The 17,895-nt window shown below is 33.7% G+C and overlaps 1 protein-coding gene across 1 annotated transcript in view; it reads left to right on the top strand.

Annotated features, from left to right (window-relative positions):
- Diaph2 (diaphanous related formin 2) overlaps positions 1-17,895 on the top strand; it is an 826,225-nt gene that overhangs the window by 396,316 nt on the left and 412,014 nt on the right. The window contains exon 24 of the mRNA XM_048336944.1: positions 11,676-11,805. Coding sequence (XP_048192901.1) covers positions 11,676-11,805 — 130 coding nt within the window. The remainder of the gene's footprint in view (positions 1-11,675; positions 11,806-17,895) is intronic.

The following is a 17,895-nucleotide window of genomic DNA, read 5'->3' as shown; positions in this document are numbered from 1 at the left end:
AATTGACCTCTCAGGGGAATAGAATAGCTCAAAAGCTATGTATGTATGTTAATATAAGACTACTGTCGACATATGGTCTAATATCAACATTACATTTAAAGCCCTAGGTGAACTTTCTTGGGCGTGGCCACGTGGCTACTGTATATGTTCTTGATACATTTTATATTGTATATATGTCTACCTGACCTAGAGAAGAGATAGAAAAACAGGGCGTAAGATATCACAAGAAATGTACACACTGCCCTACCATGTAACTGTACCCTTTTTGCACAACACCTTGTCATAAAATTTGTGTTCAATTAATAAATAAATAAATTACAAAAACAAACAAACCATGTTTGCTGGCATAGGTGGCTCAAGCCTGTATTCCTAAATATTCCAGAGGCTTAGATCTGAGGATTATGGCTTTAAGTCAGCTCAGGGAGCAAAGTTGCGTATCTTATCTCCAACTATCCACAAAAGAAGCCACAAGTAGGGCTGTAGCTCAGGTGTTAAAGAAAAAAATATCTCCCCCAAAACAAAGAAAACCCTCAATGTTTCTTTGAAAATAGGCACAGAAGCATCATTATGAACAGTCAAAACTTGGCGACAATTCAGATACCCTTGGTGGATGGATGAATAGACAAAACATAGCACTTACACACAATGGAATCTTATTAAGCTTTTGAAAAAAATGGATAAAATTCTGGACGATGGTGATGTAGCTAATTGACAGCATGCACTTTACCCTCATTTGTGTATGACCAGAGATTCTATTCTTTATCATTTGGAAGAAGGAAGAAAAGAAAGAGAGGGAAAAGGAGACATTAAGGTAGAAATAAAAGAAGAGAAATAGTAAAACAAAGGAAAGGAAGGAAGGGAAGAAGAAAGAGAAAGAGAAAGAAGGAAGGAAGGAAAGAAGGAAAGAATGAAGGAAGGAAGAGAATATAGATAAATGTGAGAGATAATATGCTAATTGAAATAGAATTGATACAGAACAAGAAATATGTGATTCCACTTATATATGATACCTAGAATAAATTCGGAGAAACAAAGAGTAGAGTAGTGGTTGCCAGGAGACAGACGAATGCAGAGTTTGTGTTTAATGGATGCAGTTTCAGTATAAGATGCTGAAAAATTTTGGTTACGAATAATATTGTTGGTTGTACAACAATGTGCCATTGATTTTGTGCCATTGATTTATCTGTACATATAAAATTGTTAAAATGAACAATTTTTTGTATTTTATTAGAGTGAATAAGATTGTTCACCACAGATAATGATCTGTAATTTAGAAACAATCTTTTCCATACTCAGAAAGGTAAATGTTAAGGAAAATGTCCAAAAGGCAAATATATCTACTCTATTTGCCTAAAATATCATACATGTCAGTGACAGCAAATAGATGTATGAATGACTATAGCTACTTACATCAACATGGTTAAAAAAAAAAACAAACAAATTCCTAAGCAGTCACTTTGTAGTCCATTTCTCAATCTGAGATTTTTGTGCTATGTCTAGAATTTGAACTCAGGGCCTTGTACTTTTATAGCGTGTTGGATCAGCTTGTGTTATACTGCTGAACATACAGCCCTGCTTTTCACCAGTTTTTATTGAAGATGGAGTCTCAAAAACTCTTCTGCCCTGCCCTGCCTGTTGTGATCCATTATAGATGGCAGCCTGTTGAGTAACTAGAATTATAAGCATAAGCCACCAGTGTCCAGGCAAGTCCTAGATTTTGATTGAACTGCACTGCAAAAAACCTCAAAAACCAAACCAAAACAAAACAAAAAAACATTTCTTAGACTATCAAAATTGTACTACGTTATGATTGGTCTTCAGAAGCCATTTATTTACTGTGTGTATACTTAACAAATCAGTGTCATGGACCCTTTTGGTAAGGAAGAGTAAAACAAACTTTATTTCAGCTCACACTTTATGCCATTTTGTAAAATAAAATGCTCATTGCAACAAAAGTTACATGTTTTACTTAAATGTTTCAATAATATAGGAGAAGAAGCTACTCAATACCTGAGATAGTTGTGCTTATAAACTATTTCTCTACCAATTTAAAATAATTATACTTTTGTTAAGAGTAGTCTCTGAAGAATTTCTGTTCCATAAATCTGTTATAGGCAGGATGATTAACTGAAAGCATGTAAATGTGGTGTACCAGCTTATTTTGTAAAGTATAGATATATGTCATTCATATATCCTGGCCTTTCTAAAACTAAGCATCAATGGTTGTTTATTTTTCACTGGTCATGGCAACTTCAGGCTAATGCACATGCAAGCCATTTCGCTTAGATGAATTGGAGCACCAGGCTGCGAAATGGAGTAAAAAAATGTAGGAAACCATTATTTGTCTTCTCTGAGAAATGAACATCAAGTATTTTTTGCTGGGCCCAAAGGTAGCAATTGAGATGAATCCTTATTCATAGTTATATTGTCATCCTTTCAAGTTTAAGCTCTCCTTTCACTGATTTCTACCATAAATTAAGCCAGCAAGTATAAAGCTCTTAAATTGCTTGACTTTTTGTACAGGTGATACGATGTGTTCTCAATTTTCTTGAATATAGAATTATAATACCCAAGTCAAGAGTACAAAGAGGGAGAGTCAGAACTATATAACGAATGAAGATATCTTTCTTCTGTACTTTAAATTTGGCTGAATTAGTGTCAGTTCTGGTCGTGTCACATCCCCCCACAAGCACTTTTTGGTGACAGAGAAAAAAAGCCAGGAAAGCATGTGTTAAACCTCTCTGTTTGTAGTTACAGAGCTAATGTCTTCAAGGTAATTTCAATCCTTAAAAATACATTATCTTTCTCAATGTTATAGCAATGTGTGGTAGTGTTGAAGAAAGCAATAATTTGTAAACAACCCTTGGCAAAAAGCAAAGAACTTAATTTTGTTTAAATAAAGAGAGTAACATTCGAATTCATATGCTGTATCAAGACTGGTAAGCAATAGTAGTTTTTTTGATAGATGCACTGGAGCATTCATGGTTGCTTAAATATTAACTGTTCCATGACTATAGCAATATAAAGGGGAAACAAAGCCATGATTAGGGAAAATTTTTACTAAAAGAAACTAAGTTGAATCATCTCATCTTACTGGTAGTTTAGGGAGTGTTATTTCAACAACTCTACCAGATTCTTTTACTGCATTTCAAGGTTTCATTTCTTTCAAGGACAATCGAATGTAAGTGTGTGTTGTGTGGTGTTGCTGTATTTTAGCACTCTTTCCTTGAGGCAGAGAAAGTAGGCAATTCTGTTCTCTCAACACAGGGCCTGTTTGTTTTGCTGAGTTTCATGTGTCTATTTGTATCAACAAATCCCCAGAGAAAATAAGTTCAGAAATTTTCTTTCTATATAATCTATAGATATGGGATCTCACATTAAACTTTCAATACCTCTTTAATAAGAAACCAGCTTAAATGTTTGTCCAGAAACAGTTTCTTAAGTGAAAGGTGCACTGCTTTTCTGTTTCCTTTCTCATATTGTATTCTGTTCTATTCTTATTCTTATTTTATTTATGTAGTCAGACTTGGGGCTTGAACTCAGGTCCTGGGCTCTGTACCTGATTTCTACTACTTTGAGCCACAGCTCCACTTCTGGTATTTTGATGGTTAATTGGATATAAGAGTCTCGTGGATATAAGAGTCTGTTATCAACAAGTTAAAATTTGTTCATGCCTGTAATTATAACTATTCCTTAGACTGAGTTCTGAGGGTTGTGGTTGTAACCCATTCTGTATAAGATAGTCCATGAGACCTTTATCTTCAGGTAACCACCAGAATGCCAGGAGTAGAGCTATTTATTGCTCAAGTGGTAGATAACCAACCTTGAACAAAACCAAAGAGCCCTCAGATCATATGAGTTAAAACTCCATTACTTACAAGCACACAGACATATGTTGTCCTGATTTGAGCTGCCTCAGTTACTGAATTTATAGCATGAGGTAGGTCAAAAGTCATAAGCTATTTTCTAGATTATCTAGGCTATCACTATACTAATACCTAGTCAACCTGGCATAATATAAAGACATTTAAGTATATTTTCAATACAGTATTAGGTAAGCAATGAGGGACAGTTTAGCAGATTCATGTGCAATGTAACTGGAATCTTCACAGCCTGGAGTGCATTGATTCACTCATCTGCTGTTGGATAAGCAAATGGTAAATTATGATACAAATCAGTCTCATTTTATATGAATTAATCAAGACGAGCAATTCTGACCTTCAGAAGCCACAAACTGCTAGTCAATTGTCTAGTTCTTAACTGACACCAACCTTTAAAAACATGCTGATCATTTACGTTGGCACATTGAAGAATAATTGTGAGAGTATCTAGGCAAATAATTGCCAAGCACCTTTTCATCTGGACATTCACTTTCAATTTTGTTTTAGTGGCTCTCAAACTTTACATCAGAATCACCTGGAGGTTCTATCAGCAGTTTTTCTCTCTGTTAATACACAAATTACTAGAGCACACCTTCAGAGTTTCTTTGTACAAACTTGATGAACATTTTCATTTTCATTCTTGTGTCCTCCTCACCTCAGCATGCCCTTTTGCCTTCTTCTTCTGGCAGTAGTCCCCTCATTCACTGAATGGGGAATGAACACTTATTATCCATCTATCATGTGCCTTGAAGAAATGCTAACAATTTCTGTAATGCTTGAATTAGCTCTAATTATCTTTGGCTTGTTTGGAACATTTAGTCCTTCAAAATTATTTTTTTCAGGTTAATATTTAGTAGCAATCTTTATTGCAGTATATATATATATATATATACATATATACTGCAGTATATATAAATACATACATACATACACACACATATATATATATATATATATATATATATATATTTGTTGTTGTTAGTCATGGGACCTGTCTTGGGTGCTGTCCCTGAGCCTTTTTCTCAAAGATAATGCTTTACCACTTTGAGCCACAGCACCACTTCTTTTATTGTAGTTTTATTGAATTAAACTTAAAATTGTCATAAAGTAAGATTCAAATGCTATTGTTTCATATTCCATTTCTTTTATAAAATATTTTATTTATTTTTATTTTTTTCTCTTATTTATTGTCAAAATCATGGACAGAGAGCTTACAGGTTCATATGTTAGGCCTTGGGTACATTTCTTGTACTGTTTGTTACCTCCTCCCTCATTCCCCCCTCCCGCCTCCCCCTTTCCCTCTCCCCCCATGAGTTGTTCAGTTGGTTTACACCAAACAGTTTTGTAAGTATTGCTTTTGTAGTCGTTTGTCTTTTTATCCTTTGTCTCTCGATTTTGGTATTCCCTTTCACTTTCCTAGTTGTAGTACCAGTATATACAGTTTCCAATGTACTCAGATAAGATACAGTGATAGTGCGGGTACAACCACAGGAAGGGGATACAAGAGGATCATCAACAATAGAAGCTATGGTTTCACATGGCATGTTGAAAGTAATTACAACACTGATATGATAATAAAGATATTCTGATGAGTGTATATATAAAGTATGGGTAAATCATGGGAAAACAGAAGCAGAATTTACCATTTGTATTCAAAGAAATTGGGAAAGGCTCATTATTATCAACCAGTACTTTTCTTATGAACCTTAATGATACTTTTCTTCATTCTTCCTCCCCCTTCCCCTCCCCCTCCCCACCTCCTCCTCCTTCTCCTCCTCCTCCCCCCCCCCCACCTCCTCTTCCTCCTCTTCCATTGTTCCTGGGACTTGAACTTTGGGCTTGGGTGCTGTCCCTAAGATTTTTTTTCTCAAGGGTAGCACTCTATCACATGAAGGACTACACCACTTATTGTATTTCAGTGTAGATTCTTGAAGATATGAGTGTCACAGACTTTGCTGCTAGGACTAGCTTTGAACTGTGATCTTGTGATCTCGGCCTCATCAGTAGCCAGGATTATAGGCATGAGGGAGCAGCATCTGGCTTACACACACATCTTTCTAACACAGGAATCTTGATTTAGTCTACTTTGTGTGTATAAATGTCAGGCTTTGTTTTGAAACCAACCACCAACCCCTATTTATGTGAATTAGCTCAAACTATTTTTTCTTCGGTCTTACACATATTAGTAACTAATTCACTGAGGATTATTTTGTGAATTAAAAAAAAGTGGTGGTACTGATGAATTTGCCTGGGGCATAGGGTCGTTATAGGAGGATAATAAATACATATTGAGTGTCATATTTTGATGTACTGAGAGAACAAAGCAGAGGAAACACCTTGTACATATGTGTAGCCCAGCTGGAGGGAGAGCTGAGGAGGTGGGAGAGAATAGTAACTAGACCTGGAATGACAATGTTCACCTAGGAGGTCAGGTCAAGAAGTACTTGGGGGAGTAGTGATGATGTCTTACTTTGTGTGTGGGGGGGGGAAGCTAAGATAGCTTTCATCACTCCAATACAGATGGACATGATAATGGTCATGGTCATATGATATTTTGTCCAATTACGCAAACATACCTTAATACTTGCCTGTATTGTAACTGAATATATTAGAGTAAGAAATGTTTGAGCTCTTTTTTCAAGTAAGAAGTGTTGGAGTCCAGGTTCAAATATGATTATATCTGAATCCAAAATATGTATGAAATTATTATTACGAATAAGAAGTTAAAGAATATAAACTATTATACATGTTGTGTAAAGTAAAAATTCTTGGACTATAAGGCAAGTAATATAGGTGTGTATAGGATAAAATGATGCAGAGAGTATGTGCAAATAGGAAATAACTCTAAAACATTAGTGGCAACCTTCTTCCTAAATCCAATTTTATGTAGCATTGTAGTTTTCTATGTTCTGGACATAATGTGTCATTCTTCTATTATAACCTAATCTTTTTGAAATGTTTCTATTGTTTTTCAGTTCTTCATGTTTCCACTGACTAAATCTTATTGTTTCTGTGCAGGGTCTCAAATTTGTCCTTTCTTTGACTTCTATACCTACTCTGTCATTTTAATTACCCAAGTCCATAGTATGCCACTCATTTATTCTGTACATCACACCTTTTCTGTAGAACTTTGCATTTTCTACTAAAATCAGAACCAGAGGATTTGAAGCTTCCATACATCCTTAAATATCTCAAATTTCATGACATGTCCTGCTTGCAGTGACACAATTACAACTTTATTCTGGCATTCACTCCCTCTTACCTCAGCACGTGTGGTGTTCTGGAACAGTTTGTTCTCATGTTTGTGTATTTGTGTGTTTGTGTGTGCTCATGTGTAAAAATGAGTAAAGTGAAAATTTCATGTTCTATTCTATAGCCTACTCAAGTGGTAGTTAAAAGGTAAGAAATTTTTCTTTTAAAAGCGTAGATTAACCACCTAGTATGTTCCATCCTTGTCCTTTTCACTTTTGATAAATGGTATTCCTGAATTGGAATTCTGTGCCCCTGAAGAAGGTAATGTATTCATTGCCAGATGTGTACATTTAGAAATGTATACAATATAAAACATCAGTCACCCCAGAGTTCTTAAAATTACTCCTATGAAAAAGAATTCTATTGAAATGAAGCAGTACTGAAATAGTCTTTAACAATGTGTAGGAACCTACCTCACAGATAAACAGGAGAGACGAGAAAGTATCTGGAAAGCTAGGACAATTGTGTGAAAGAACAGTGGTATGAGACTACATAGTTTATGTTGAAGCAGTAGGAGAGAGTTTAGGAAGACAGGCCAGGGCCCACTTATGTTTGCAAAACCTAGATGTTTGTATGATTTTCCACATGACGATGCAGATTAAAGGAAAGTTTGAATGAAGCCTAATTACAAAAAAAAAAAAACACAGAAACCCAACTATTTGCAGAATAGCATCTGTATGAAGGGGTAAGTGAGCTGCACTTGTTTAGCTTCAGAAGCAGAAGACAAGGAACTTTCCCTCTATGAAGAAGTTGTTACTCAGAAGATAGTGACCAGTTATTTTAGGTTCACACTGGGGACAAAGCAAGAAGAAATAGGTTTAAATCTCAGTAGAAGGGAAAATTACCTACAGAAGGGGTCCTTCACAGAATGAATGAGTGTGACTGAAGTAGATCATTAAAATGTCTCCAGCTCTCTGGCTGTGTGCAGCTTGCTGTGGACTCAAACAGCCAGGTTTCAGTGTGATGACAAGATTGACAATTTTCCGGCTTGTTGAAATTAAAAAAAAAAAAAGGTTTCTTAAGCATCAATTGCTAATTCAGTTATTTTGAAATCCTTAGTCACATATTTAAAAATTCAAAAAATAAATATGTTTTTCATGTAACATTCATATTTATTTGAAATGGAAATGATCCAATTTAACTGTAGAAATAGGTTTTGTTTAGTCAAGGTATTTTCTAGTAATGTACCATTTCCAAAATTATGAAAGATTAGGGAAGGAGAATTAATTCAATAATTTAAATTCAGCTATTAATCTTTATGTGTAACATTTATTGGTCAGGTAAATACAATTAAAACTGCTATATGTTTGTTAACTAATGACAGCAAGATAATGCAGTTCCATCATTGTTATCACTCATTGTTGTCTGTTAAAATACATTTTTGGCCTTCGGAAATATTTCTAATTTCTGAAGCTGCTTTTTGTGTTTCTTTTATCGTTTGAAAAATATATTCAAGCAGGATGATTTTAGAGTGGCCATTTTGTTCTTCCTTCTGTGTTTTATAAAACGAAGTGTTGTATCTCTCCTGCCCTGCTTAACTTACCTGGGGAGAGGAAAGCAGAGGCAGTACAGACAGGGATGACAAAAGGCATTTTGCTTCTGGCTAGAAAGCCTTGAAACACAGGCTAGACCGCCACCATTGGGACTCAGAAGCTGGGAAAATATTGTTTGCCTATGTGATGTTAATGTAAATTTTTAACAAGATTTTAGGTTAACCAGGTATCAAATGCAAATCAATTTTATTTCTTAACAATCTGACCTAGACACTTTATATGTTATTTTGTATACTCTCAGATAGGATTATTCTTGTTTTATTCCAAGAGATGTAACTATCCAGCTAGTATACTTATACAAGTCAGTTATTGGGTAAATGCCATTAATTTTAAAATTGATGAAAGGGAATGTTTGTAGTTGCTTTGTTCTAACAATGAACCATACATAGCCAAAAAGAAAAGTGTGGATAATATGGATGAGGTAAGAGATGCTTATCAAAATGCAAACTAAATTGGGGAGGAATGGGCAAGGGAAACTGGGGGAAATAAAGAAGAGGTGAAATGCTCAAAAAAAAAAAAAAAAAAAGAAATGTACCCATTATCTGACTTACAATATGGTAACCTCTCTGTACAACACTTTAATAATAATAGTGAAAATACTATTTAAAATAGAAAGTAAATATAATATGCTTAGGAAAAAGATTCTTTCATGTATAGTGTGTGTGTGTGTGTGTGTGTGTGTGTGTGTGTGTGTGTATTTGGTCCTGGACCTTTTGAGCACAGGGCTTTATGCTTGCTAGGCAAGTGCTATACCACTTGGGTCACATTTCTAACTATTATTTATATGCTGAAAAATAATTGGCCTACAAGTCATACACCTACAGAAAATATAAAGACTACCTATTTGTCATGATTTGGTGCCAGTTTGACACATGAAAAGTGACTGTGTGAGGGTTTTATTTAAATGAATATTGCAATGTATATTAAGCAGTTTGTCTTCCAGCCCAACTGTTTCTCATTTTGACCATGTTTGCCTTGGTTTTGAAGGGATTATGATTTGAAAAAAGCATATGCTACTTGGCCTATAACAAGACTTTCTGATTTCATCAGGGAAACTAAGATATGTATTTAACTGAAATGTTATGCTTTTCCTTTCAAAATGTGAGCAATGATACTGGTAAATTTCATAACAGATATTAAAATATTTGTAGCATTGCTGCTGAATAAATACTAATAAAATTTCTTCTGAAAATTAAACACTATGAATACATGTGGAGCACCTATATTTTGTAATGCAAAATAATATGTGAGAAAAAGAAAAAAAATCACATATAAAATTGATATACGAATGCAATGCAAATGTTCTATTTCTGTTTTCATTTTGATGTTAGCCATGCATATTTTTTAAAGCCAAAATATACTTGTATAATTTGGTTTCCATAAGAAATGAGATGGATTTTGTTGGTCCTTTGTATTTTTTGTTTTCATTTTTGTTTGTGCCTCCAAAGACTTCATAAAATATAAATCAGTTTACTTTAGGAAGTACTCCCTGAAATTTCCCTAAGCATCTGGTGTTTTTAGGATTGTGAGGAAAAACATTTTTGTAAAGGGAAAAAAATGTTAATTTTCTTATTATTGGAAATATCTACCATACACTAAAAAATCACAGTGTTCACCAGCTAGAGATCGCTCTTTAGGAATGAGAGCCTCCCTGCTCTCTGGCTGTTAGCTTTACTGAAGACAAATTGCCCCAGAGGCTTATGCCGCTATTTGTTCTTAAAGCTTGTCCTTGGATTGTGTTGCTCCACCTTGTAGCACTTCAGTGTGCTTAGTGGATGCATATGAGAATGCAAAAGTTTCAATATTTTACGTATACTGGATAAGATTATCACAGAAATTGTAAAAGAAATAATTACAACCACTTGAACTGTCAACATTATGCCTCTTTATGTGGATGGAGCCATGACACTAATATTTCCTTGCAGTTGTTTACATCAGCATGGTAGAAATGGTTGTTGATAGCTGTGACTCAAAGCAGAGACAATATGGCCTGATTTTATTAAATGCTGCTTTTTTTCTTAGTCACTAAAACCATAAGGATTAATTTGCTTTGTAATTACCTAAATGTCCTCTGCATCTTTTTATAAACCTGTTTGTGAAGAATACTGATTTATTCTAAACAGAGTAATCCTTAAAGCTAAAACCCCTGAATCAGTATGAACATCAGTGAACAAACCAATCATCTAAGGATTATAGAATTAAAACAGCCAAAAGAATGAGAAAACTTGATACTTTGTGCTGTATTTATTCTGTTTCTAAGTAAATCCGTAATTTCATTGCCAGCTTAGTCTAGTGATAAAACAGTTAGACTAAAGGCAACATTAAATTCTCATTATATATACATACTTTTTGTCTGTACTTTAGAAGATTTTATCATACTGACTATGGCATTTGGCTTAAATGTCTCTGAAAAAGAAATATAATATGTAAACTGATGATTTTTTATCACTACTATGTGTTCAGAGTCCTTTTTGTACTTCTGGAAAGAAGAGCCTCAAATCATTTTTTGATCAATCCTGCAGGTAAAGGAGGGTAAAGAGTGCTTAATCTATTATGTTAATTTATATCCGTGATAGTTGAACACAAAGAACTCATAAAGGAATCCTGCTTTCAAGAATATATTTTTATAATGAAGTGGTAACTATGTACCTAAAAAATACTGGGACTATTACTACAAATCTTTAAATAGATGTTCTTTCATGATTGGAATAGTTTGCTACAACAATTCAAAGATCTTTGAAAATATAGAATAAGGCTTGTTTGGGGACTTCTATTGGTTATATAGAAGTTATTTTAAAAATCCACAGTATCATCCCTAGTCCCCATTAAAAACTTACCTCCAACCAAAACAAAACAAAAGAAAACAAAAACCCAATCTTTTACAAGTTACAGTGAATTGAATCCACTATTTATTCTTTATACAAGTTTTTTAATACTTGTAATTTAAATGACTACAAAGATGCCTAAAAATTATCTTGTTTCTTTCCAGATCAGAGATACAAAATCATCAGATCAAAAAACAACACTTTTGCATTTCCTTGCTGAACTTTGTGAGGAGAAATACAGAGATATCCTGAAATTTCCTGATGAACTGGAACATGTAGAGAGTGCAAGCAAAGGTAATTGATTTTTACGGTTTTAAGGCTTTCTGGCCTAAGGAGTATTTTTTTAATGATATAGTTAAAAAAAAGAAATGTATCATATCGTTATTCATAAAAACATTTTTATTTGTTTACTGCTACAAAAGGCAGGAAACTTTTCCATTACCTTATATTAAATATCCTGTCCTTTTCTTCTTTTTTTTTTAAAGTTTATGAAGCTAAATTTTTATCAAGCTAAAGTAAGGAGGAATGAAATCAGCGGGAGTTTTGTTTGTATGCAGGAAATACAAATAAAGACTGTCTTCTTTATTCTATTTTGTTTTTCTGCTTCATAGGTTTAAATTCAGTAGGTTTTGATTGTTAGCAAAAAGCACTTTCACTTGTGCCACACTCCAGCTCTTTTTACTTTTTTTATTTTTCAAAAAGAGTCTCACTCTTGGCCAAAGATAGCTTGGATTATGATCTTCCTGTTTCTACTTTTAAAATGGCTCAGCATTGCATTACTCCAAAATGAAGTCTCATGAACTTTTTTACTTGTGCTAACCTCAACTTGTGTTCCTTCCCATTTCTGCCTTCTAAGTAGCTATGATTACAGATATTAGCTACCTCAGAAGGCTTTACATTTATTTTTTTATCAGTGTTTGGTTATTGAAATCTTCATACTTATGACCAGATAGTATGTTTATTCTTTTATTTTGTAATCATTTAAATGTATATTGCTGGCAAAATGTTTGTAAGATAGTAATTTCATCATATTTAAATCATAAAGGTAAAAAAAGACATGCAGATATATAGACATGTACAGAAAACACCCATTTAACACGAACTAATATGAAAAGTTTGTATCAAAAGGCAATACCCTGTACTTTACATGAAGAAAAAAATATTTTTGAAGTGATCAATAAGAGAATGTTTCACAGAGAAGGCCAGAGGGTAAAATGTGAAGATAGAGACTTGCAGACATGGCGAGGGTCTTGCTTTGCAAGCAGAATATCATGAGAACCAAGCACTGTATCTAAATGTTTTAGAACTTAGGTGGGAGGGTATTGTGTGGCATTTTGATGGGGGGCAGGAAAGCCTCCTTGAGGGCCTAAAATGGATGTTACTTGGCATCACTGAGGAATGACCCAGAAAGAGGAACCAATAATCCTTGTATGATTTTAATGTTAGAGAATTATTTTGTCCAGTTACCATTGTCTATTCTTGTAGATGTTTAAAAAATAGCATGAGAATGGATAAAAGAAATATTGGGCTGGGCAGATTTTATATATATATATATATATAATGTATGTTTACATATATATGTATGTTTAATTTGAAATTACAATGTGGTAATCTCTTTTACTACTTTGAAGACTTTCAGCAAGAACTGAAAAGCATATTTGTTTTCCAAATAGGACTGTAAAATATAAACTGTATAGACTTGTACTTGTCCTTTGAAGGACAAAAATGTCAGTCAGTAAAACTGAAAATATCATTCATGAACATTGTGCAGTCATCTATGCTAGTTGAGTATTGTCAATCATATCTGAAATGTTTTTCTTCAGTTTTACTCAGTGTATCTTGTTTTGTGGTCCAAGGGCCAGGGTAACCTAAAAGATAAAGTTTGACTCCATGGTAATATGCATATTCTTATGACAAAATTTTGTAATGTGCTAGGAAATGATGCTGACTATATCTTTAATGACACTTGGTGGCAAGCACTTTTAAAGAACTTCTGTTCCTTATCTCTTGGATTTAAAAATCAAGCCTTTATGAACTCCATGTTATGGAAACGATTGTTATATCACAGTTGTAACTACTTTCAACGTCCCATGTGTATCTGTAGCTTCTACTATTGATGATGTTCTTGTATCACCTTCCTGTGGTTGTATCTACACTATCTCTGTAATCTTATCTGAGTATATTGGAAACCGTCTATACTGGTATTAGAACTAGGAAATTGAAAGGAAATACCAAAATCGAGAGACACGGTAAAAAAAGACAAACAACTCCAAAAGCAATACTTGCAAAACTGTTTGGTGTAAGTGATCTGAACACCTCATGGGGGGAAAGGGAAAGGGGGAGGAGGGAGGGGGGAATGAGGGACGATGTAACAAACAGCACAAGAAATGTATCCAATGCCTAACGTATGAAACTGTAACCTCTCTGTACATCAGTTTGATAATAAAAACTTAAAAAAAATTCAAGCCTTTATTTTTAGAGGCACATTTACTGACAGGTAAATACTTTTAAATAATAAAATGTAGAACAGTCTATTATAATTTGACATGTAAAATCCAGCAGTTAGAATAGTTATGAAATTACATTATTGCTTTTTTTTGGTGATCTCAGGAGATGAATTCAGGGTTTATGTGTTGTCCCCGAGAGTTTACTTTTGTTTACGACTAATGCTCTAGTACTTAAGCCACAACTCCACTTCTGGCTTTTTGGAGAGTCTCGTGGACCTGCCCCGGCTAACCGGGAACCTTGATCTTTAGCTCAGAGTCCTGAGTAGTTAGTGTTACATGTGTGAGCCACCAGTGCCCATTTATATTGCCTTTTGATTGTTCTTTATCAAAAGTTTTTTTTAATATATAAAATCAATTTTAAAATACTACAGGAAGAAATAATATTAAGGGAATATTCAAATAAATGTGCTGTCCACCAGAAGATGAGTTTTTAGTCTTATATTGATTACTTTACATGAACATAATTGACAGATATTTTAGTTGCAATACTATGGAATAACTTTAATAAAAGATCTGTAATGAAAGATCTTTGGTTTTTACAGTCTACTTGTTGATTAACATATTTACATCTATATACTACTATCATAGAATCCCGTGCACCTTGTAATTTATAATGCACCTAGATTTATTTCAAATGTTTCTGTAGGCTAGAAAGTCTAAGACCTCATGAGAAGCTTTTAGCTATCTCAAAACATGGTGGAAATGTAACCTATTTTCACTGAAATTTTGTCATTAGGATATCACAAATATCTGAAAAATTCTGTACTGTCCTCATAATCTTCATGTACATAGTGTTTAGCAATCAATTGAGACCATGATAATAAAATACCATTTCCCTGTAAATAACAGAAACAAAACAATGAAAATATGTTGTAAGATATTATTATGTAAGAGAAAACAAGGCATGAAACTGCATTCCCATTTAAAATCAACTTCAATACATTCATGAGGTGGTTAGAGCCCTCTTAACTTAAACTCCCATTATATCTGTTGGTGTCATAGCCATCTTAAAGTACAAATAATACTCAGTGATGTTCATACAGCAACGGAGACTCCTAATAACTAATTTTTCATCGTTTCCTGCAAATAATATGTGATTGTATTTGCATTTTTGATGTTTATACATATGATTGAACAATTTTAAAGGCCTTAATATCACATTTAAACATTACTGCTACTGCTAAATGTAGATTATAGCTCATGGGTTTTTAAATTACCAGTTGCTAATCTTAACTCTTCTACTTATTAGTTCTGTAAAAGTGAGCTTGTAATTTAACCATCTAACTCTTTGTTTTCTCATCTTTAAAATGGGAATGACTGTAACAATAAAGATTCAATGACTTAGCATATGAAATGCACCAAAAAATGTTTGACATATGGTAATAATTTAACTGTTGTTTTCCCACTATTTTTTTCCCCATTGGTAGTCATAGCAGTAGCAGTTGATACACTAAAACCAAAATATAGCTTTTTTTTACATAGTGCACATTGAATACAATGATTGTATGTATTGTCCTGTGAGAAGGGACTAATCTTAAGCATACCCTCAGGGTCAGATCTGTTTGTTTTATATTCCTTACATATTTTCCTTTTTTGATAATCACCAACTTCTTTTTTTCCCAATCTATTTCAAGTGCCAAGTCTTTCTATTCTGCTTTTGTGTATTCTTTTTCCAAGTGTATTCAAAAGACTGTTACCAAAAATCCTTTTCCCATCCCACTGCTTGGGCTATAGCAATCCCCATTCATAAGTTGTTTTGACTAGTTCTTTTTCCTTCTCTATTAAATTCGGTCTCTGAGTTCTCAACTCAAAGAGTTCTTAAGCACATTCTGCCTCTTTCATTTCCTCCTAGTTCTCACTTCAGTGTACCCAGACATATATTCTCTTGAGCTGTTTTTAGTCCTTTCTAATATTTCTGTCTGTGTATGATTTTGTGATGTATCCCTTGCCTGGCAATCTCACCTGCCCAGTTCTCTAAGACAACTGGCCATCATTTGTCAAATCACAGATCCGAATCCATTTCCTTTTTTTTTTTTTTTTTTTTTTTTGGCCAGTCCTGGGCCTTGGACTCAGGGCCTGAGCACTGTCCCTGGCTTCTTCCCGCTCAAGGCTAGCACTCTGCCACTTGAGCCACAGCGCCACCTCTGGCCGTTTTCTGTATATGTGGTGCTGGGGAATCGAACCTAGGGCCTCGTGTATCCGAGGCAGGCACTCTTGCCACTAGGCTATATCCCCAGCCCCTCCATTTCCTTTTTTAAAAGATGTCTTTTTACCAAATCTTTGTGAGAAAATACTTTTCAATTTAGGCTTCAGGAAGAAACAAACTAATTAAAGGTTAAGCCATTTATTTATATATTATATTTAGTTAAATGTCTTTCCTTAATATTTCCATTTAAGTTTTCTAATATATATTTTAGCACTTTGAATCTTGTTCTATCACCTACTGTACCATGTTTAATATACTCTGTGTATATTACTCATTCTCTTACAGTGAAAACAAAAACAGATGACTGTATTATTAATTTTTAATAATCAAGTAGCTCCTTATGTAATGATGCCCTTCCTCAAAGAAAAAAGTTAATGTGAACAAAATCTGGAAGGATGATGGAGAAATTTATTATTATATTATATAACTTACACTTAACAAAAGAACTACCTTAACTACCTTAACATCCTTTTGTAAGTTTTTGGATTACTGGAAGCTAGGTAGTATATTTCATAAATTGAAGATTTATCTTGCCAGTGTAAAAAATTACTACTGTATTTTGAACACTAAAGTTATATGTTAGAAGGATGAAAAGGGAAAAAAATCATCTGAAATTGAATGGTAAAAAAAGTATGTGGTATTCATGGAAAATTAGATTTTATACTTGTTCTTATTCTTCATAAAGGTAGTCTTTTAAAAATGTTTTCTTCTTGGTGATTGAAAAATATTGGATCAAGTTAACATTTTCTTAGAGCTCTATAATTCCAAATTATTGGGGAAACATAATTTTTGCACTAAAAGTGATATATATTACTGAGGTAAAATGCAAACACCCTAGGAATTTTCAAAGTAAAACACATGACTTCAAAGAAATTTTATACTTTCAACATATCCCTTGGTGTATATGTTCAATCTTCTCTTCCATTAGGGATATCTTAGTGGACTAAGTTTAAGAAGCATTGCCTGGAGAATTGAAGAGTAGTTTTGTTTTGATTTACATTTGTTTGGTTATTTAATTAGGTATCCTTTAAGGACAGGGAATGTGAGCAAGCCAAATGAGGGAGGGGAATATAGCTCATTGTTTTATACAGATAATCTCATAGCCTTTTTGAAATTGAGAAGAAAATTATATAATGGAACTTTAATACTAGTGAAAGTGATAAAAGAGTATTTTCTCTGTCCATTTTATTCTAGTTTATATTATAAATCTGGAGATCCTTGCATTCATAGTTGATTTACCAATTTGTCTCTAAGAGAGGCAAATGGTTATACTATAGATACTGATACTTTTAAAATATTGAAAGCCAGTACTAGATCTTGACCAGAGGAAATGGGTACTGTACCTTAGTTTTTTTTCACTTAAAGCTGGTACTCTACCCCTTGAACCATGTGTCTACTTCCAGAGTTTTTGAGGGATAATTGAATGTTCCTCCCTTGGCGGGTTCTCATTTCTGCTTCCTGAGTAGGTTGAATTATAAGCTCAAGCCACCCGTACACCACTGGAAATACTTTTGATAAACTCAGAATTCAGTTCTTCTGAATGATTGATTTTAATCACTACATATGTATGTAAATACAAATAATGTTATGTGTTATAAATATATACAGGCGTAGACATAGACTCACATACTCACATCCACATATACATATATAATATAAAGTATTGCCTGT

This window comes from Perognathus longimembris, chromosome 28 (genome assembly GCF_023159225.1).
Source record: "Perognathus longimembris pacificus isolate PPM17 chromosome 28, ASM2315922v1, whole genome shotgun sequence".
Taxonomy (NCBI): Eukaryota; Metazoa; Chordata; class Mammalia; order Rodentia; family Heteromyidae; genus Perognathus; species Perognathus longimembris.
The sequence above is the reverse complement of the archived record's forward strand: the minus strand, read 5'-3'. Positions and strand labels throughout refer to the sequence as shown.